This window comes from Tursiops truncatus, chromosome 2 (genome assembly GCF_011762595.2).
Source record: "Tursiops truncatus isolate mTurTru1 chromosome 2, mTurTru1.mat.Y, whole genome shotgun sequence".
Lineage (NCBI taxonomy): Eukaryota > Metazoa > Chordata > Mammalia > Artiodactyla > Delphinidae > Tursiops > Tursiops truncatus.
In genome coordinates, this window is record NC_047035.1 from 87,597,350 (window position 1) to 87,620,529 (window position 23,180).

Here is a 23,180-nt window from a genome sequence, read left to right on the forward strand (position 1 = left end):
GATTGGTTATTGAAGTGAAGGGCAGGATAAGGATGACTGTACCCTTTCCGGCTTGGGCAAGTGGGTCTGAGGGATGCCATTCATTCACTGACAGGAAGAGGACTAGTTCCAGGAATGAGAGTAAAGGGGAGAGATTATGGCTTAATTCAGGTGGATATGTTGACTTGGAGGTACCTGTGGGACCATCAAGTAAAGCAACTCACAAACCAACTTGGGTCTGAAGTTCAGGAGAGAAAAAAGAACTGGAGATAGATTTGGAAGTTGTCATTAAGTAAATGATCTGTTCAGTATATAGGTAGATGTTTGGGTACCAGCTCCTTAACAGTTTACTATGGCAAGTTAACAGACATTACCCTCCTGTGTTTGGAGGTTTTCACCAGAGAAAGCAACCAACATCCTCTGAAAAAAAAAATCCTTTTGCTGTACTATTAAAGATGAATTATAAACTGGATAGATCATTGGTCTGGCATAGTTATGACTCCTATGTTCTTGGGGAAGTTCAGTGGATGTCATTGTAAGCATAGTCTAAAGTAAATGAATGAAGTGAAAATTGCTAATTTGTGTTTAATGATGAGTTGTCTTTACATCACTGAACTTCACTAAAAAATTAGTAGAATACTCTTTCCTGGTCATTTCTGCCTTCAAAACAGAAACTGACTTTTTGCCTAAAGTCACATACTAAGCATCATTAGTGTCGAAAATCTGAAAGAGATAATGTTTTTGTCCAGTTCATTCATGCTAGATATATTTGGAGTGACTCCAGACCAAGATAACAACAAAGGAGGCTTAAATTTCCCTCTTCCTATGGATGCACCAAATGTACAGCTACACATGGAGTAATTCCCTCTAAGCAAAATCCAGAAACCAGCTGAATGACTCCTACAACTGAGAAAATACCCACATTGAATTGGGTAGGAAAGGCTGAGAAACAGTCTCATCATAAAACCCACCCCTGGCACAGCACCATAAAATGGAAGGAAACTCCCAACTCTAAGCTTATCCCTAAGCAGTGAAGGGTTTAGACTGAACATCTAGTGCTCCAATTTTTAAGACTGTACTATGCCTACCTCCCCACCACCCCCCGCCTGCCCCACAAGGCTCAGTGTAGAGGAAACAGTCAAAAATGTCCATCTCCCACTCTTTCCCTGGAAGGGGTTTGACTGCATACTTTCCAGCTGGTGCCTGAGGGTCCAGCTTCTAATCAGCCTGCATCTAGATGCTGGCTGCAATTCTCCTCTTTGGGACACTAAAGAGACCCACACTGAGACACATTATAATTAAACTGTCAAAACTAAGACAAAGAAAGCATAGATAAAGGCAGCAAGAGAAAAGCAACTTGTTATATACAAGGGAGCTCCCATAAGACTATCAGCAGATTTTTCTGCAGAAACCTTACAGTCCAGAAAAAAAGTGGGATGATATACTAAAAAGAAAAAAACTACCAACCAATGCTTGGTAATGCTCTACCTGGCAAAGTTGTCCTTCAGACTTGAAGGAGAGAGAGTTTTTCAGACAAGCAGACGTAGCTATACTTATATCACACAAAACAGACTTTAAGCCAAAACAGTAATGAGAAACAAAGAAGGTCATTATATAGTAATAAGGGGGTCAATTCATCAAGAGGGTGTAACAACTGTAAATTTTTATGCACCCAACATGGAGCACCTAAATATATAAAGCAAATATTAACAGATCTGAAGAGGCAACAATACAATAATAGTAGAGGACTTCAGCATTCCACTTTCAACAACAGATAGATCATCCAGGCAGAAAATCAACAAGGAAACATCGGACTTAAACTACATGTTAGACCAGATGGACCTGACAACATTTACAGAACAGTCCATCCAACAACAGCAGAATACACATTCTTCTCAAGTACACATGGAAATTATGTTAGGCTACAAAGCAAGTTTTAATATATTTAAGAAGACTGAAATTATATCAAATGTCTTTTCTGACCACAATAGTATTAAACTAGAAATGAGTAACAAGAAAAAACCTGGTAAATTCACATATATGTGGACATTAAACAACATGCTCCTGAACAATGGGTCAAAAATGAAATCAAAAGAGAAATAAAATATCTTTACTCACCACAAGGAAAAATCTGTAACTGTGTGAGTTGATGGATGTTAACTAAACTTATTGTGGTAATCATCTCACAATATATACCTATACCAAATCATTATATTGCACACCTTATACAATGTTATATGTCAATAATATCTCAATAAAACTGGGGGAAAAAACTTGAAAAAATATCTTGAGACAAATGAAAATGGAAACACAATATACCAAAACTTATGAGATGCAGCAAAAGCAGTTCAAAGAGGGGAGTTTATATTGATAAACACCTACGTTAAGAAAAAAAGAAAGATCTCAAACAACCTAATTTAACACCTCAAGAAAAAGAAAAACAAACTAAGTCCAAAGCTATAGAAGAAGGGAAATAACAAAGATCAGAGCAGAAACTAATGAAATAGAGGCAAAAACAGACAACAGAAAAGTTCAAGGAAACTAAGAGCCATTTGTCTTAAAAGACAGACAAAATAGACACATGTTTAGCTAAGCTAAGAAAAAGAGAGAGAAGACTCAAAGTCAGAAATGAAAAAGGAGGTATTACAATTAATAAGACAGAAATACTAAGGATTTTGAGAAACTACTATGGAAAATTATATCCCAACAAATTAGATAACATAGAAGAAATGGATAAATTCCTAGAAATATACAACTGACTGAGACTGAATCATAAAAACATAGAAAATCTGAACAGAATGATTACTAATAAGGAGATTGAATCAGTAATCAAAAACCTCCCAACAAAAAAAGCCCAGGACTAGACAGATTCACTGGTGAATTCTTCCAAACAGTTAAAGAATAATTAATACCAATCTTCTCAAACTTTTCAAAAAAACATAAAAGGAGTGAACACTTCCAAATTCACTTTATGAGGGCAGAATTACCTGTTGCCAAAGCCAGACAGGGACACTATAAGAAAAAATTACAGGCCAGTATTCTTGATGAACATAGATGCAAAAATCCTCAACAAAAAATTAGCAAACCAAATTCAACAGTACATTAAAAAGGTCATACACCATGATCAAGTGAGATTTATTCCTGGGATGCAAGGATGGCTCAACATACACAAATCAATAAATGTGATATACCACTGTAACAAAATGAAAGATAAAAACCATATAATCATTTCAATAGATGCAGAAAAAGCATTTGACAAAATTCAACATCCTTACATGATAAAATTCTCAACAAATTGGATGTAGAAGGAATGTATCGCAACATAATAAAGGCCATATATGACAAGCCCACAGCTAACATCATACTGAATTGTGAAAAGCTGTACACTTTTCCTCTAAGATCAGGAATAAGACAAGAATTACCACACTCACCACTTTTAATCAACATAGTATTGAAAATCATAGCCAGAGCAATTAGTCAAGGAAAAGAAATAAAAGGCACCCAAATCAGAAAAGAAGTAAAACTGTCTCTGTCTGCAGATGACATGATCTTATACATAGAAAATCCTAAAGGCTCCACCAAGAAACTGTTAGTACTGATAAACAAATTCAGTAAGTTGCAGGATACAAAATAAACATACAAAAATCATTTGTGTTTCTATACAATAACAATGAACTATTGGAAAGAGAAATTAATGAAACAATCCCATTTACAATAGCATCAAAAAGAATAAAATACTTAGGAATAAATGTAATCAAGGAGAGGAAAGATCTGTACACTGAAAACTATAAAAAAATTGATGAAAAGTGGAAGGGATAAATAAATGGAAATATACTCCATGTTTATGGATTAGAAGAATTAATATTATTAAAGTGTTCATAACCTAAGGTGATCTACAGATTCAATGCAATCCCTATTAAAATTCCAATGGCATTTTTCATAGAAATAGAAAAAACAATTCTAAAATTCATATGGAACCACAAAAGACCCCGAATAGCCAAAGCAATCTTGAGAAAGAAGAACAAAGCTAAAGGCATCACATGTCTTGATTTTAAACTATATTACAAAGCTGTAGTAATCAAAACAGTATGGTACTGACTTAAAAATAAGCACACAGGGCTTCCCTGGTGGCGCAGTGGTTGAGAGTCCGCCTGCTGATGCAGGGGACACGGGTTCGTGCCCCAGTCTGGGAAGATCCCACATGCCGCGGAGCAGCTGGGCCCGTGAGCCATGGCCACTGAGCCTGCGTGTCCGGAGCCTGTGCTCCACAACGGGAGAGGCCATAACAGTGAGAGGCCTGCATACCGCAAAAAAAAATAAAATAAACACACAGATCAATCAGACAGAATAGAGAGCCCAGAAATAAACCCATGTTTTCAACAAAGGAGCCAAGAATATACAATGGGGGAAAGGGTAGTCTTTTCAGTAAATGGCATTAGCAAAACTGTATATCCACCTGTAGGAGAATGAAACTGGACTCCTGTCTTACACCATATACAAAAGTCAACTCAAAACGGATTAAAGACTTTAACATAAGACCTGAAACCTTGAAAATCCTTGAAGAAAATGTAGGGAGTAAGCTCCTTGACATTGTTCTTGGCAATGATTTTTTGGACTTGAAACCAAAAGCAAAGGCAACAAAACCAAAAATAAATAATTGGGGGATTTCTCTGGTGGCACAGTGATTAAGAATCCTCCTGCCAATGCAGGGGACATGGGTTCGATCCCTGGTCCAGGAAGATCCCGCATGCTGTGGAGCAACTAAGCCTGTGAGCCACAACTACTGAGCCTGCGCTCTAGAGCCCTCGAGCCGCAACTACTGAGCCCACACGTCGCAACTGCTGAAGCCCGCGTGCCTAGAGCCCATGCTCCGCAGCAGGAGAAGCCACTGCAGTGAGAAACCCATGTGTCACAACAAAGAGTAGCCCCTGCTTGCTGCAGCTAGAGAAAGCCTGCACACAGCAACAAAGAACGAACACAGCCAAAAACTAATAATTTTAAAAAACAAAAAACAATTGGGACTTCGTCAAACTAAAAAGCTTCTGCACAGCAAAAGAAACCATCAACAAAATGAAAAGTCAACCTACAGAATGGGAGAAAATATTTGCAAACCATATATCCAGTAAGGAATTAATATCCAAAATATACAAAGAACTTATACAGCTCAATAGCAAAAAATCCAAGTAATCCAATTTAAAAATGAGCAGAGGGTTTGAATAGACATTTTTCCAAAGAACTCAACCAAATGGCTAACAGGTACATGAAAAGGTGCTCAATATCACTAACTAGCAAGGAAATACAAATAAAAACCTCAATGAGATATCACCTTACACCGGTTAGGATGGCTGTCATAAAAAAGACAAGTGAAAAAAAAAAAAAAAAAAAGACAAGTGATAGCAAATGCTGGCAACGATGTGCAGAAAAGGAAACCTTTATACACTCTTAGTGGAAATGGAAAATGGTACAGTCACTATGGAGGTTCCTGAAGAAATTAAAAATAGAACTACTACCATATGATCCAGCAATCTTACTTCTGGGTATATATCCAAAGGAAACAAAGTCACTACCTGCACTCCCATGTTCACTGCAGCATTATTAACAGTAGCCATGGTATGCAAACAACCTATGTGTCCACTAGCAGATGAATGGATAAAGAAAATATTGTGTATGTATACAATGGAATGTTAGTCATCCTTACAAAAGAAGGAAATCCTGCTATTTGCAACAATGTGGATGAACAATTACACCAAGTGAAATAAGCCAGACAAAGGCAGATACTGCATGGTCTCACTTATATGCAGAATCCAAAAAAAAATAACAAAAAAAACCCCTCATAGAATGGTGGTTAGGGCTGGGGCATAGGGGAATAGGGAGAAGCTGGTATAATAGTACAAACTTTCAGATATAAGATCAATAGGTTTGAGGACCTAATGTATAACATGGTGGCTATAGTTGATAATACTGTATTATATAGTTGAGATTTGCTAAGAGAATAGAACTTAAGTGTTCTCACCAAAAAAAAAAAAAAAAAAGTAAACATGTGAGGTGATGGATGTGTTAACTCAATGTTGGGAATCCTTTCACAGTATATGCATATGTCAAATCATCACGTTGTACACTCTCTATATATTACAATTTTATTTGTCAATTATACCTCCATAAAACTGAAACACATATACATATATACATACACACCAAGCCTGAGCTGTTTTCCTTTCTCAAGAGGAAAGTGGCTTTGGAGTACCATCTCACTATTTAGAATAAATTCAGTTCTAAATCATTACAAGGCATAAATGTTGCTTCAGTGATGTTTGGACAGGAAATTCCCCAAAAGACTACGGTTATGAACTGGACAGAGAAGCAGACACATTGTATAGGATTTCTTGCTAGTACTATCTTGGGCATGAATGAGAAAATACGCTTAATTCTGTCCTATTTATTGGTTGGCCAAAAAGTTCCTTCAGTTTTGAAGTAAAAATAAAAGACACATTTTCCATTTTCACCAAGAACTTTATTTGAACAACGTATTCACTGTTTTGTTCCACTGCCTTCTGCCATTTTTCAGGCAGCTTCATAATTCCGTCTTCCCAAAACTTTTTGAGCAAAGAACGGTCCCAGGTGCCTTTTATAGTCTTCCGGGGAATTGAAATTTTTTCCATTAAGAGAATTTTGTAAAGACTGAAATGAATGGAAATCCAAAGGTGCAATTGTCTGGTGAATATGGCGGATGAATCAGAACTTCCCAGCCAAGCTGTAACAGTTTTTGCCTGGTCATCAAAGAAACATGTGGTCTTGCCGTACCCTAATGGAAGATTATGCATTTTCTGCTGACTAATTCTGGATGCTTTTCTTTGAGTGCTGCTTTCAGTTGGTCTAATTGGGAGCAGTACTTGTTGCAATTAATTGTTTGGTTTTCTGGAAGGAGCTCATAATAGAGGACTCCCTTCCAATCCCACCATATACACAACATCACCTTCTTTGGATGAAGACCAGCCTTTGATGTGGTTGGTGGTGGTTCATTTCGCTTGCCCCACAATCTCTTCCATTCCACATTACTGTACAGTATCCACTTTTCATCACCCGTTACAATTAGTTTTAAAAACAGAACGTTTTCGTTACATTTAATTAGAAAATCGCATGCAGAAATACGGTAAAGAAGGTTTTTTTCGCTTAACTTATGTGGAACCCAAACATCAAAGCAATTAACATAACCAAGCTGGGGCAAATGATTTTCAATGCTTGATTTGGATATTTTGAGTATGTCAGCTATCTACTACGTGGTATAACGTTGATTGTTCTCAATATCTCGATTTCATCACTATCAACTTCAACTGGTCTACCCAACCGTGGAGCATCGTCCAGCAAGAAATCTCCAGCATGGAACTTTGCAAACCACTTTTGACACGTTTGATCAGTCACAGCACCTTCTCCATACACTGCACAAATCGTTTTTTTTTTTGTTTTTTGTTTTTTTTGCATTTCAGTTGCATTTACCTTTCTTGAAATAATAAAGCATAATATGCTGAAATGTTGCTTTTTTCTTCCATCTTCAATATTAAAATGGCTACACAAAAATTCACCAATTTTGATAAGTTCTTCTTTTTAATTGCATGCTGATATGACAGCTGTCACAATACAATCTAATACAATTGTTTCGAATGAAGTTAAAGACAACTAAGTGCTACTAGAGCCATCTTATGGAAAAAACCGAAAGAACATTTCGGCCAGCCCAATATTTGGTCATTGTGATTGGATTCATTTATAAGTTTCTGTTTTTGTTTTCACCTGCTTGGTAGAACTTACTGATACATCTTGTTGCATTGTTTTTATCTGACCCACTATGTATCTCTCTGGCTTTTCATTTTCAGTACCTCTCTGAATGGCACCAACCCTCCTTCTTTTCCTGGTCCCTGGGAAGATAAAGAGTTCAGTGCCATAGCCCTTGCTAAATGCTGTGACCTCTACACCAATGCTGTCTGTGCCTAAAGCTGGTGCATTTCCGTAACAATCCTGATCTGGATGGCTTTTTGATGGCAAAGCTATTTTCGTACTCAGAGTTCTCATTGTACAGCTAATTCACCTTGATCTTTAATAGTAAATGTAAAATATTCATTTTGGTTCACTGTATGTCAGTAATGAAAATTAGCACTCGTTTTTCCATTATTTGGCTGAACCAAATGAGAAATTCCTTATGGGCTCTGTCTGAGCTTAGAGTTGAAATAATAAATGTTACGATGTCAAAAAATGTCTTTCAAACCTTGCTTCTAGTTGCCATCTTAAAAATTATGTGATGTGTGCCAGAACTCTTCTATATATGTTTTGGTAAAACAAATATGGGAGGCAGGCACAGTCTGCCTTGGAGTTTGATGAGTGTCATTCCTCTCTGCCCGTTACTGAAAGAAGACGTATGCAGGCAAGTTATTCAAAATCTTGAACCAGTTTTCTTATCGTAAAGTGGGAGGAATGATGTTTGCCCTGTTCACTTCAAGATTATAATAATCAAAGCAGTGTGTGGAAGTTCTTGGAAGACATAAAAAGTGTTTCATGACTCTGTCCTAAAGATGCTACCAGAAAACTACTAGAGCTAATCAATGAATTTGGTAAAGTAGCAGGATACAAAATTAATGCACAGAAATCTCTTGCATTCCTATACACTAATGATGAAAAATCTGAAAGTGAAATTAAGAAAACACTCCCATTTACCACTGCAACAAAAAAAAAATATCTAGGAATAAACCTACCTAAGGAGACAAAAGATCTGTATGCAGAAAATCATAAGACACTGATGAAAGAAATTAAAGATGATACAAATAGATGGAGAGATATACCATGTTCTTGGATTGGAAGAATCAACATTGTGAAAACGACTATACTGCCCAAAGCAATCTACAGATTCAATGCCATACCTATCAAACTACCACTGGCATTTTTCACAGAACTAGAACAAAAAATTTCTCAATTTGTATGGAAACACAAAAGACCCCGAATAGCCAAAGCAATCTTGAGAAAGAAAAATGGAGCTGGAGGAATCAGGTTCCCTGACTTCAGACTATACTACAAAGCTACAGTTATCAAGACAGTATGGTACTAGCACAGAAACAGAAATATAGGTCAATGGGACAGGATAGAAAGCCCAGAGATAAACCCACACACATATGGTCACCTTATCTTTGATAAAGGAGGCAAGAATATACGGTGGAGAAAAGACATCCTCTTCAATAGGTGGTGCTGGGAAAACTGGGCAGCTGCATGTAAAAGAATGAAATTAGAACACTCCCTAACACCATACACAAAAATAAGCTCAAAATGGATTAAAGACCTAAATGTAAGGCCAGACACCATCAAACTCCTAAAGGAAAACATAGGCAGAACACTCTATGACATAAATCACAGCAAGATGCTTTTTGACCCACCTCCTACAGAAATGGAAATAAAAACAAAAATAAACAAATGGGACCTAATGAAACTTCAAAGCTTTTGCACAGCAAAGGAAACCATAAACAAGATGAAAAGACAACCCTCAGAATGGGAGAAAATATTTGCAAATGAAGCAACTGACAAAGGATTAATCTCCAAAATGTATAAGCAGCTCATACAGCTCAATATGAAAAAAACAAACAGCCCAATCCAAAAATGGACAGAAGACCTAAATAGACATTTCTCCAAAGAAGATATACAGATTGCCAACAGACACATGAAAGAATGCTCAACATCATTAATCATTAGAGAAATGCAAATCAAAGCTACAATGAGATAATCATCGCACACCGGTCAGAATGGCCATCATCAAAATATCTACAAACAATAAATGCTGGAGAGGGTCTGGAGAAAAGGGAACCTTCTTGCACTGTTGGTGGGAATGTAAATTGATACAGCCACTATGGAGAACAGTATGGAGGTTCCTTAAAAAACTACAAATAGGACTACCATACGACCCAGCAATCCCACTACTGGGCATATACCCTGAGAAAACCATAATTCAAAAAGAGTCATGTACCAAAATGTTCATTGCAGCTCTATTTACAATAGCCAGGACATGGAAGCAACCTAAGTGTCCATCAACAGATGAATGGATAAAGAAGATGTGGCACATATATACAATGGAATATTACTCAGCCATAAAAAGGAACGAAACTGAGTTATTTGTAGTGAGGTGGATGGACCTAGAGCCTGTCATACAGAGTGAAGTAAGCCAGAAAGAGAAAAACAAATACCGTATGCTAACACATATATATGGAATCTAAAAAAAAAAAAAAGAAATTGTCATGAAGAACCTAGGGGTAAGACGGGAATAAAGATGCAGCCCTACTAGAGAATGGACTTGAGGATACGGGGAGGGTCAAGGGTAAGCTGTGACAAAGTGAGAAAGTGGCATGGACATATATACACTACCAAACGTAAAGTAAATAGCTAGTGGGAAGCAGCCGCATAGCACAGGAAGATCAGCTCGGTGCTTTGTGACCACCTAGAGGGGTGGGATAGGGAGGGTGGGAGGGAGGGAGATGCAAGAGGGAAGAGGTATGGGGACATATGTATATGTATAACTGATTCACTTTGATATAAAGCAGAAACTAACACATCATTGTAAAGCAATTATACTCCAATAAAGATGTTAAAAATAAACAAATACAAAGAAGAAAAAGTGCTTCATGACTCTGTATGTGGAATCATTACTATAAAAGGTATTGTAATATATAATTAACATATAATTGACAAATGCTGCACTTTATGTTGGCTGGAGTTGCCCTGAAGTAGACCTTGGATGTTATCTGAATACTTAGGGAAGGATGCTGTTAGAGGTACCCATTTGAGAATGAAAGTTGCAGTTTAATGCCCTTTACTTATAGCTTACTGGGTTTCATTTCATTTTTCTTTTTGTATCAAAACAGTGTATCACAATGGGCATTTGGACAGTTTAAACATTTGGATAAAATATATAATTGACAAAATTTAAAAGAAATTATGTGATGTGGGTGTGCTATAAATGTGATTTGGTATGTAATGTGTACTGAGGTGAAAAGCTGTATTTCTTGGAGTTCTGTGGATGAGCTGGGTTTATGGTACTAAAGGTACATATGAAAGTTCCATGAATTTTTTTTTTTTTGCGGTACGCGGGCCTCTCACTGTTGTGGCCTCTCCCGTTGTGGAGCACAGGCTCTGGACGCACAGGCTCAGCGGCCATGGCTCACGGGCCCAGCCGCTCCACGGCATGTGGGATCTTCCCGGACCGGGGCACGAACCCGTGTCCCCTGCATCGGCAGGCGGACTCTCAACCACTGCGCCACCAGGGAAGCCCTTCCATGAATATTTAATGGTAAGATTTTTCTGGTTGCCACACATTCATAAACCTGAAAACTCTTTAACATCATTACACAGTAAACAGTTTTTCCTATATGAAAACTTATAAGGAATATCTGTTTCTTAGGGGCCCTTACTTCATTTTAGTATTCTGCTTTAGTGCCATATTTGCTTCAAGTTTACAATGACTCTTTTAAAAAAGTGACTTTCGGCAGAGAGGGGGGACAGTTTTTCCTCCCAGAGGACATTTGGCAATGTCTTGAGATAGAATTAGTTGTCACAACTGGGGGAATGCTACTGACATCTTTGACGGACTAGAGACCAGAACTGCTGCTAAACATTCTACAGTGCACAAGTTAGCCTCCACAACAAAGAATTCTCTGGCCCCAAATGTCAGCGGTGCTAAGGCTGAGATATTCTGATTGAAAATATTTAGCATATTTCTTATATCTAATATTATTTATAGTATTAATAATATTATAGCCTTAAGGAAGAGTTTCAAAAGGATGTAGGAGTTCCTCAAAAAGTTAAAATTACCCCCTGGCCCCACAGTTCTATTCCTTGGTATACCCAAAAGAACTGAAAACAGGTACGCCAACAAGTACATGTACACGCATGACCATGGCAGCACTATTCACGATAGTCAGAAGGTGGAAACAGTCCAAATGTTCATCAACGGCTGAACGGATAAACAAACTGTGTTATGTACATACAATAGAATTCTGTCCAGCCATGAAAAGCATGAAGTGCTGATATATCCTACACAGAAGAACCTAGAAAACATTATGCTAAGTCAAAAAGCCAGACACAAAAGATTATTATTGTATGTTCTATTTTGTATGATTCCCTTTATATGAAATATTCAGCATAGATAAATCCATAGAGACAGAATACAGATTGGTGGTTGCCAAGGGTGGGGTGAGGGGGAATAGGGAATTACTACTTAATGAGTATGCAGTTTTACTGTGGGATGATGGAAATGTTTTGGAACTAGATAGAAATGGTGGTTACACAACATTGTGAATGTACTAAATGTCACTGATTTGTTCACTTTCAAATGGTTAGTTTTATGTTATGTGAATTTCACCTCAGTAAATTTTATATATATGTAAAATTTATATATATATAAATATATAATTATATATATATAGACTATTTGTATGTTCCCTTAGCTAATCTACCTTCTTCCATTTCACAATTACCTGAGCTCAAAACCTCTTGGTCTGGGCTTCCCTGGTGGTGCAGTGGTTAAGAATCTGCCTGCCAATGCAGGGGACACGGGTTTGATCCCTGGTCTGGGAAAATCCCACATGCCACAGAGCAACCAAGCCCGTGCGCCACAACTACTGAGCCTGTGCTCTAGAGCCGGCGAGCCACAACTACTGCAGCCCATGTGCCACAACTACTGAAGCCTGTGCACCTAGAGCCCGTGCTCTGCAACAAGAGAAGCCACTGCAATGAGAAGCCCACGCACCGCAGAGAAGAGTAGCCCCTGCTCGCCACAACTAGAGAAAGCCATGCACAGCAATGAGGACCCAACGCAGCCAAAGATAAATAAATAAATATCTTTATACTTTAATAAATAAATAAATACCTTTAAATAAAGTTTATTAAATAAATAAATATGTAACTTTAAGTGGCGAGGGGGTGGTGGTGTGATGAATTGGGAGATTGGAATTGACTATCCATATAGTTATCTTATGGATAACTAATAAGAACCTGCTGTATAAATAAATAAATAAATAAATAAATAAATAAATAAATAACTTTATATAAAAAAGAACCTCTTGGTCTTCCTTCCAGTCTCCTGTCCCAACTTCTCTCCCTTATTTTCCAAACCTGAGGTGAAAGAAAACGAAGCCTCAATAAAGAAGCATGCTTCTTGTCCTGCACGCCGATTTTCACCCTAGCCTAGTTTCTTTCTGAGAGGCAGCTGAATGCAGTGGTTGGTGGTACTGGACAGTAGGCCAGATTACTTGGGTTCTGCTCTGAGCTCTGCCACTTATCCCAGAGGATCATGGGCAAGTTCCTTAACGTCTCTGTGCCTTGGCATCCTTGTCTGTAAAATGGGGTTAATGGGACCTGCCTTATAGTTAATGGTTGTGAGGTTGTAAAGGGATCAAGAGTATCTGCTCACTGTAAGCCCAATGTAAGGGTTAGTTACTATTATTACCATTTAAGGAGCTGAGTTCACAACCATCAATTTATTGAGTTATGTATGAAATTTAGTTCACACGAGGAAGGGTATGGGGCAGAGGGATCTTCTTATCTCCTTTCAGGGGAATGGGCTGGCTTTCTAACTCTGTCTCCTATTTCAAGCAAATCTGGTCTAAACTCTCACACTTAGAGGGCTGCCCTGTAACAGCCGGAAGCATGACGACGCCATCACCAGCAGAACAGCCTCACAAGCGGGAGGAACGAACAGGAAAAATTGAACGTGATGTGGGCAAACACAATGCTACCTCCTGGGGCCAAGGGGTACTCGCAGGTGAGCACAGCAGAGACCAGGGTGGAAGTGGGCTGGGCGGGCCCGGGTTGAGTTCGAAGTGCCCGGTCAACCCGGAAGGGAGGCGCAAGACGGGGACCATTGGCCCTCGGGCTCCGTCCTGTGGGCGGGGCAAACATGCAGATTCCCAGTTCTTGGAGACTCCATGGCACGTGCACTTGACTTCCACAAACAAGTCTCCCTGTTTCCATTCCTGATAAAGGAGTCTTAGGCAGAGAGAAGAGAGGAGCCTGAGGAAGAGCTGCCAAGAGAAAAGACCGGAGGACTAGGAAGGGGACTGTGTTGGGATGTGGGAGCCGTAGTGGGAAATGTTGCAGGAAGGGGGACCCCTTCCAGGGCCCGACAGTGGGCTGTTGTCTAACACTCAGAAATGAATTGTCGGAGGAGATACACGTGCTGACAAAGCGAGAGACTTTATTGGGAAGGGGCACCCTGGTGGAGAGCAGGAGGGTAAGGGAACCCAGGAAGGACTGCAAGCCACGTGGCTCGCAGTCTCGGGTTTTATGGTGATGAGATTAGTTTCCGGGTTGTCTCTGGCCAATCATTCTGACTCAGGGTCTTTCCTGGTAACGCACAACCGCTCAGCCATGATGGATTCTGGCGAGGATTCTGGGAGGTTGGAAGGACCTGTGGACTGGCGTCTCCTCTCTCCTTTTGACCTTTCCCGTATTTTTCTGGTTGGTGGTGGCTTGTTAGTTCCGTGGTTCTTACCAGGATCTCCCGTCGTAAAATAACTCATGCAAATTGTTACTGTCTTTGCCTGGCCAGGGCGGGCGGTTTCAGTCAGTGTTTCCCCTAACGGAAGGTAGACTGTGGAAATGAAGACTGGATCACGGAATGGGTAGAGTCTGTTCCTGCAAACATTACACCATAAAGCCTCTTTTGTGTATATTATTCCACAACCTGCAATTTTTGCTTATGTGTGTGGACATCTATCTAGACCGGTACATGTAAACAGTTTGTGTTTGACTCCCACTTCTGACTCTTATTTAGATGCCTGAACTACTCTTGGTGAAATTCTTTGGCTAAGCTATTGGTTGTCAGACATTTAAAAGGTTATCCCATCTGTGGGAATAATTGACTTTCAAGATAGGAAGAAAAAGATTAAGAGGGCTTCCCTGGTGGCGCAGTGGTTGAGAGTCCGCCGCAGGGGACGCGGGTTCGTGCCCCAGTCCGGGAGGATCCCACATGCCGCAGAGCGGCTGGGCCCGTGAGCCATGGCCGCTGAGTCTGCGCGTCCGGAGCCTGTGCTCTGCAACGGGAGAGGCCACAATAGTGAGAGGCCCGCATACCGCAAAAAAAAAAAAAAAAAAAAAAAGATTAGGAGCCGGAAGATCTGGATTCAAAGTCCTGTCCTGAGTCCCTTTCAAGCCACGTGAAAGTTCTTAATAATTCGAAAGCTTAATTTCTACTTCTGCTGATAATTATAATAATGAAGGTGATGATAATAATATCTACCTTATAAGTTGCTAGAAATTTTGAATTAATAATATATATGAAAAAAGTACATTATGTAAATGGTAAGGTGTGCCAAAGCTATTCTTTTCACAAGTAGTTAGTGTACGGATTTTGTTTTTTCCCTTTGGGCTGTGTTGTGCAGCATGCAGGGTCTTAGTTCCCCGACTAGTGATCCAACCCAGTCCCCCTGCATTAGGAGCATGGAGTCTTAACTACTGGACCACCAGGGAAGTCCCAAGGTGTAAGGATCTTAAATAGAGAGCATTTGTTCCTTTATACATGAACATTTGCTTGGCACTTACCAAGTTCCCTGCGTTGCTTAATGAGATGTGCGTGTCCCCTGCCCCAATTTAATCTGTACAACAATCCTTTAAGAAAGGTACTATTATTATCCCAGTTTTCCAAAGGAGGAAAGATAGGCTTAGAGAGATTAAATTGCTCCCTAGAGTCACATAGTAAGTACAGAACCATGATTTGAGCCCAGGGAGTGTCTAACTCCAAAAGCCTCTTAACCACTATGTCTGTTCTCCTTCTATCGCAGCCCTCCCTGCCTTCTTTCCTTCTCTAATCCAGTGCCTCAAGGCCGACCAGTTTAACCCAAGTGATCTCATCAGCTTCTAAAGTATTTATTATTTCTGAACGACTTGTGTGCCAATCATGTCCTGCTGTGTGACATCTTTTGTATTTTTGTCTTATTTTGCAGTTTGTCTTATTGTTGTCTTCTATTGCAGTAAGTAGAAAAATGATTGTTATAAAAACTGGCAAGTACCTCAAAGACAGAATTGTCTTTATTTAGCAAGTTACTTTTATCAGGTCTTTGAATATGGAGCTCCATGAGGGCAGAAACCAAGTCTGTTTTATTTATTACCAACGCTCTAGGAGCTAGCACTGTGCCTAGCAAAACAAAACAAACCTGCAAGCAAAAAATGCATTTAATATTGTTGAGAAACAAAAAAGAGGAAACTCCAAGGGTTTTGACCTAGACACCTGGGGGCAAAAGAAAGAGAGAGAAAATGTCTGCTATATGAAAGAACATACGGCCTAGTACAAAGTAAGCTTTTATAATCAGTATTAGTTATTATTACTGCATATGTATAATAGGTTTGGGGAGGGTATGGGTAGCAGGTAGAAAATGGGAAGGCAAAAGAAAGAAAAAATAGAGCAAAATGATGCTGGGCTAGTTTGTGAATAGATGGCCAGTGAGGACTTTTCAGGCAGAAATGGGTAAAGAGCATTTAAGAATAGGGATACTTAGGGCTTCCCTGGTGGCGCAGTGGTTGCGAGTCCGCCTGCCAATGCAGGGGACACGGGTTTGTGCCCCGGTCCGGTAGGATCCCGCATGCCGCGGAGCGGCTGGACCCTTGAGCCATGGCTGCTGAGCCTGCGCGTCCGGAGCCTGTGCTCTGCAAGGGGAGAGGCCACAGCAGTGAGAGGCCCGCGTACCGAAAGAAAAAAAAAAAAAAAAGAATAGGGATACTTAATATTTAAACCCACCAACTTTGCCCTCAAATCTTCAGTAAAAGTCTGCTCTCTATATGATCTGGTGCCAGTGATATTTTGATGAATTTAAGAATCCAGGTGGTATCTAGTACAGATAGTATGGTATAGGCACTCCAGTCAACAGGAGTAAAATAGAGCCATAAATTATAAGGAGAGAGGTAAGGTGTCCAAGAAACCTCAGAAACATTGGGAACAATGCTGTTTTTTCTCATTTTATATAGGACGGGGGCTCAAGACCATTTCCATTAAATTGTAAAGGATGGGGAATTCTCCAGTAGGCGGGAGGACTTTTGAGATATCAAGACAGCTAAACCTTGAGTTACACTGCTGTGGTTATTCTCTGTAAGTTATGTTTATGTCATGTCCTCCCAGCTGGATTGTAAAATTTTGCAACTTGAAATGATGAGAAATGAGTTGAGTTTGTATGGCATTTTTTCTATGTATGAATTTTTTTTTTTTTTACATGAGTTCATTGAAACTAGCAAAACCGTTTGTGGTATGTATGATGTCATCACTTTTCTCCTCTCTGTTTTAAAAACAAGGCAATTCATGCACAGAGAGTTTAAGTACACCTGCCCTTGGTTACAGAGCTAGCAAGGACCTAAGCCAGCGTGGTATAGTGAAAAGGATATAGTTTAATAAGGCTTTTCACTATATGGGTGAAATCTAGCTTTCCAATCTCTTTCTTTTATTTTTTCTTCTCTTTTTTAAAAATTGAGATATAGCTGATTTACAATATTATATTAGTTTCAGGTGTACAACATAGTGATTCAAAAGTTTTACACTTTGTACTCCATTTATAGTTATTATAAAATATTGGCTATATTCCTTGTGCTGTACAATATATCCTTGTAGCTTATTCACTTTATACATAGTAGTTTGTACCTCCTAATCCCTTATCCCTATTTTTTTTTTTTTTTTTTTTTTTTTTCCTTATCCCTATCTTGCCTCTCCTCCTCTCTCTCCCCGACTAGTTTATTCTCTGTATCTGTGAGTCTTTTTCTTCTTGTTATATTCACTAGTTTGTTTTATTTTTTAGATTCCATATGTAAGTGATAATATACAGTATTTGTCTTTCTGTGTCTGACTTATTTCACTAAGCATGATACCCTCCAGGTCCAGCCATGTTGTTGCACATGGCAAAATTTCATTCTTTTTTTTTTTTATAGCTGAGTAGTAGTTCATCCAGTCTCTTTCTTACCACTATCTCATGCTACCCATCCATGTGCACAATCACCACAGAGATCTACCAACTTTCCCTAAGAAATCTACACCTCAGTGACTTTGAAAAAGTACCTAACGTCCGAGAGCCTCTATTCTCACAGTTATACTAACAAAGATAATAGTGGCTTCATTAAAGGGTTGTTGTGGAGGTTAAATATTTTAACTCTAAGGCGCTTGGAACACAGAAATGCTTAAGGAATGTTCTCTCCTTGATTCCTTGGCTTTCTTTTTCATATCTTTCAACTTAAAGTTCAATACTTTCTGCATAACGCTACCAAATATTTCTTATATTTCTCTGCAACTTCGATGGCACCTGGCTTCATGTCCTGTGCATGTCCCAACTCCTCCCCTGGGGCCAAAGGTAGTCTCAGAAGGACGGGGCAAAGGGCTGGGTTAGGTCTGGCTGGTAGTTGCTGAGGGTGGCCTGAGGCAGTCCAACAGACACCCCATGCCACGTTTAAGTCACAAGACCAAAGATCAGACTTGATGGAGCCAAATCTTTTCTCAGGGAATGGAGGTGATGTAGATCTGGGAACAGGGGCGACTAGGTCATCAAAGGGTTTCAAACAAGTACCAGATACTCACGACAAACACTTGTCATCAACAAGAAAAGCATGATTTAGGAAATTTATTGGAAACCACCCATGTTAACAGCTTACATTTTTCATTAGATAATAACTTTTACAAGTTTTTATTTTTAAAAACTCAACTCTTACATCCAAAAAAGAAAAGCATATTTTTTGAAAACCCCAAATGCACTTTTCAGTTTCAAGGCTCATGTCTATCACATTTATCACATAGATTTACCTTGACTATAAAAATCCTTTCTGTATATTTTAAGCAAGAATCAAAACAGAATATTGAAGCCATTTTTAACACATAGAGCAGCAATTTCTTTGCTGAAATCATATTTCCACTTGTCAAGAGCTGTTGTACCCTCAAGGGAAGTACACATTACGTCTGTGGCACTGAGTGTCTCTTACAGAAAAAATGGAAGAGGGAGCCCTCTTTTCCACGATGGCAAGACTAAGGTTTGAATTATTCATGAAGTGAAGGATATTTATTTGTGATTAACCAAACTCAGAGGATGATGTAGGAAATTTCCCAAAGAAAATATTATCCTTCAGGAATTTGACATTTGAGGGCTCCTGTGTTCATGGTTTCAGAAGCAAATCTATGACTCTGTGAAAGGGCAAATTATCCTTCAGCTACATGGCTATGATTTATAGAACAAAAAACAATACCAATTTACTTCCTTAGTGGATTTCAGAGACAAGTTAAATGTTTAAAAGATTTTTTTTTTTTTTTTGCGGTACGCGGGCCTCTCACTGCTGTGGCCCCTCCCGCCGCGGAGCACAGGCTCCGGACGCGCAGGCCCGGCAGCCACGGCCCACGGGCCCAGACGCTCCGCAGCCTGTGGGATCCTCCCGGACCGGGGCATGAACCCGCGTCCCCTGCATCAGCAGGCGGACTCCCAACCACCGCGCCACCAGGGAAGCCCTAAAAGAATTTTTTAAGGTGGCTGAACAATGAAAGGCAGTATCACTAGTCATATTTTATAAAGGGAAGATACTCAGCTCCATCGCACAGCTGTATGCTGCCTGGCCAGTGGCCACCACTCTTGTGAATCTGTTGCAAATCCATTTGGCTGCTTGGCTATCCCCCGCTGTTGTGGACCACTGCCTATGGTATTGCTGAACCACTCAGATGAGTCTGGCTCTGTATCAGAGTGATGATTGGGTCCAGTGGTGTCTAACAAAGGCTTGGGGGGGTGGGGGAGGAGGATGCTCATAACAGTCATATCACATAACAATCACACACAAAATTTTCACTTAATTACTATTAATAATAATAGCTAACATTTGCTGAGTGCATACTAAATGCCAGGCACTGGGTATTACTTAACCGAGTCCTCACAAAAACACTATGAGGTATCCTATAGTCATGAAGTTATGGCCCCTAGTGCTATCTGGCCCCCACAAACTGAGGGTCCTCCACAGGTAGTACTGACTGGGAGGAAGAACTGAAGCACCTGAAAATTGGCCAGAATGAACTGCCGAGGCTTTAGCTTCCCAAGAAGCTACCTGGGTGGGGAGGGGTAGGGCTGGGTAAAACAATCCAGAAGTGTAGGGGAGTTATGTCTGGGGGTAGATAAAACTTAACCCATGAGAGACAGGAGACAGACAGAAGCCAGCATTGCTCACTCTTTCTCCTGTGTGAAGGGCAGTTCTGAGAAGTAGCAGCTTCATAAGTACTTCCTGGAGATGCCCTGGATGGTCAAGCAGCCAGCTTTGTTTGCAGTGAAGCTATGGCCATCTTGCTAACACATCCGTTATGTTTGTTTTCACTTTTTCCCTACCTCACTTCCTTTTTCTCTCACACTTTCTTCCCTGGAATTTCACCCATCAACAAAGCATTAGTACATTATCTTCTGCTTCAAGTTTTGTTTTCTTAGGACTCTCTATTAAAAAGCACTGGTACAGGCTTCCCTGGCGGTGCAGTGGTTGAGAGTCCGCCTGCCGATGCAGCGGACACGGGTTCATGCCCCGGTCTGGGAGGATCCCACATGCCGCGGAGCAGCTGGGCCCGTGAGCCATGGCCGCTGAGCCTGCACGTCCGGAGCCTGTGCTTCGCAACAGGAGAGGTCACAACAGTGAGAGGCCCACATACCGTTAAAAAAAAAAAAAAAGCACTGGTACCAGGAGTGGTCTTTAAGAACAGACCCTCAAAATGAGATTTTGGAGTTGAATAGCCCACCTATCTGAAGGCAATAGGAATGGTTTTCCTGATAGTAAGTGGGATAATAATTCCTGCTATGAAGTAGCATGGCATCACAGCTACTAAAGCTTTCATCTATAGTTAAATGGGGTGAGGTGCAGGTGGAAGTAAAGCGCTGGGATACCAAATGGATGCTGTACTTGACTGGTATGGAAGAAACGGTAATGATAAGGGTTGGGGAAGAGATTGGCTCCTTTTTTTTGAAGTATAGTTGATTTACAACGTTGTGCCAGTCTCTGCTGTACAGCAAAGTGACTCAGTTATACACATAGAGACATGCTTTATATATATATATATACTCTTTTCTACTATGGTTTATCCCAGGAGATTGGATATAGTTCCCTGTGTTCTACAGTAGGACCTTGTTGTTTATCCATTCTAAATGTAATAGTTTGCATCTGCCAACCCCAAACTCCCGAGACTGGCTGCTTTTGACAGCACTGGAAGCCTTGCAAAAAGAAAACAATAGTTTGAAGCAGCTGATTGCCGATATAGGAACACTATGGAAGCCAGAGGACTTCTCTGGCACCCATAAAGGAGACTCCGATCTCTTGCAGAGCAAGTGAGGCACTGTAGAAAATTCAGTTCAGGATCCAGAGTGGCAGAGTTGCAAAAGAGATTGAATGCATAGCTTCAACAGGTCAAAGACTTTTCCAGGTAAGAAAAATGTGAGACCTTAAGACCTGGACAAGAAATATTTGGGTGGATGAGAGCCTCAGAACCTTGACCTCCCAATTGTCCCTAAATCTTCTTGGCCTGAAGAAGCAGTCCATTTCCTCTTGACTGAAGAAAACAGTCTCCCTTTACCTGGAGACTGTACATGAATGAAATATTAATAGATTCATTGCAAGATGACTCTTGTTTTCCTCCATTGCCCTTTTTTGCTCCCAGTCTGATAACCAGTGTCAGAGCTCTGCACATCCTAACCAGGGAAGTACAGGTCCTGCTCCAGAAGGAATTCACCTACATTCTAAAAGAATTATAGGACCTGAGAATATGTGAGGATCAGAATAATGTAGGAAGGAACTTGACAAAAGTCATGCAGAGCCAAATTTGAAAAGACTTTAGTTCCAGCTGGAATAAAAGATCAAGATAATCTCTGATGTCATTTTCTGTTGGAAAATGAAGGTTGTAGGAAAGTAACCCAAGAGCGAATCCCCACCTAAACTGTGTTTAAACCTGTAACATTTCGTTAATTCCATCATTCTATAGACAGGTGTCTTAACTGACCTCCGAATGTATTCAGAAGTTGGCAGTTTACAGGACCACTTTGGTAAGCCTCATGCATCAATAGAGGCATTAGATAGCCAAGCCTCTAAACAAGGTAGATGGAGCAAGAGAACTCAAGACACAACTACTCTGAAGTTCTGCTTCTATTTCTCTAATCCCAGGCAGTGTGGAGTAGAGGAAATAAGACCAGACTTCGGTCAGGTAGCCTGGGACTTTAAAACCTGGCTCTGCCACCTACTGGTGACGTCGATTTTGCTCATTAGAAAACTGCGGTAATAATACGTACCGGCAGGGTGGCTGTGAGGATGAGTAACATCCCATCTGTGCAGAACCTGGGAGGAGGTGCTGAAGAAGAGGTAACTTATTTTTCCTGTTTTAAAATTCACTTACAAATACAAGTGTCATCTCAAAGTCTGTTTTTCTTTCCAAAGCAATTACTCCCCCAGACCTGTCTTTTCATTAGTAGCTCTGTCGTTCTTCCAGCCAGCCAGGCTGAAAACCTGTCATACTGGATTTCTCCTCATTCTTTATCTGCCTATTTTTAACCAGCCACAAGATCCTGCCCTTCTTCTTTCCTTCTTCTAGCATCCTTGTCTTATACTTAGGAATTCCCTACCTGGACAGTTGCCATTGTCTTCTGGCTGGTCTCAGATACCACTTCACCAATGTCACTCCTTTGTGCCAAAATCTTCCATGGATCCTTACTAGCTATGGAATAAAGTCTCAGTTCCTTAGCGTATATGAAAACCTTCCATAATCTGGCCATATGGTCGCCAGATTTAGCAAATAAAAATACATGGAGCCCAGTTACTTTTGAATTGTAGATAAACAACCAATTTTTTTGGTAAAAGTATGTCACGTGCAATATTTGGGATGTAAATTTTTTGCTGTTCGTCTGAAATTCAAATTTAACTGGGCATCCTGTATTTTATCAGGCAAACCCACTGGGCCCTAACTTTTCTCTCTTTGGTCCTATAACTCAATACTCTCCACGAATCTAGGCTACTCGTGGTCTGTCCTCAGGTCTCATGTGGCTGATGGCTTGTATTTTGGCCTCAGGTGCCCAAGGAGAATCAGAAAGATCTGATTCTGAACCTCTGCTTTCTTACTTACCAACCCTATGACTTTGGCAACTCATTTAACCTCCCAAACCTCAGATTTCTCATTACAAAATATGAGCCCTAATATTGACACACGAGGGAGTGAT

General features: G+C 40.1%; 1 protein-coding gene across 1 annotated transcript in view; it reads left to right on the top strand.

The window, feature by feature from the left end:
• SLC28A2 (solute carrier family 28 member 2) overlaps window positions 1-10,443 on the top strand; it is a 99,214-nt gene extending 88,771 nt beyond the window's left edge. The window contains exon 27 of the mRNA XM_073800892.1: window positions 7,848-10,443. Coding sequence (XP_073656993.1) covers window positions 7,848-7,965 — 118 coding nt within the window. The 3' untranslated portion in view covers window positions 7,966-10,443. The remainder of the gene's footprint in view (window positions 1-7,847) is intronic.
• Window positions 10,444-23,180: the final 12,737 nt, after the last annotated feature.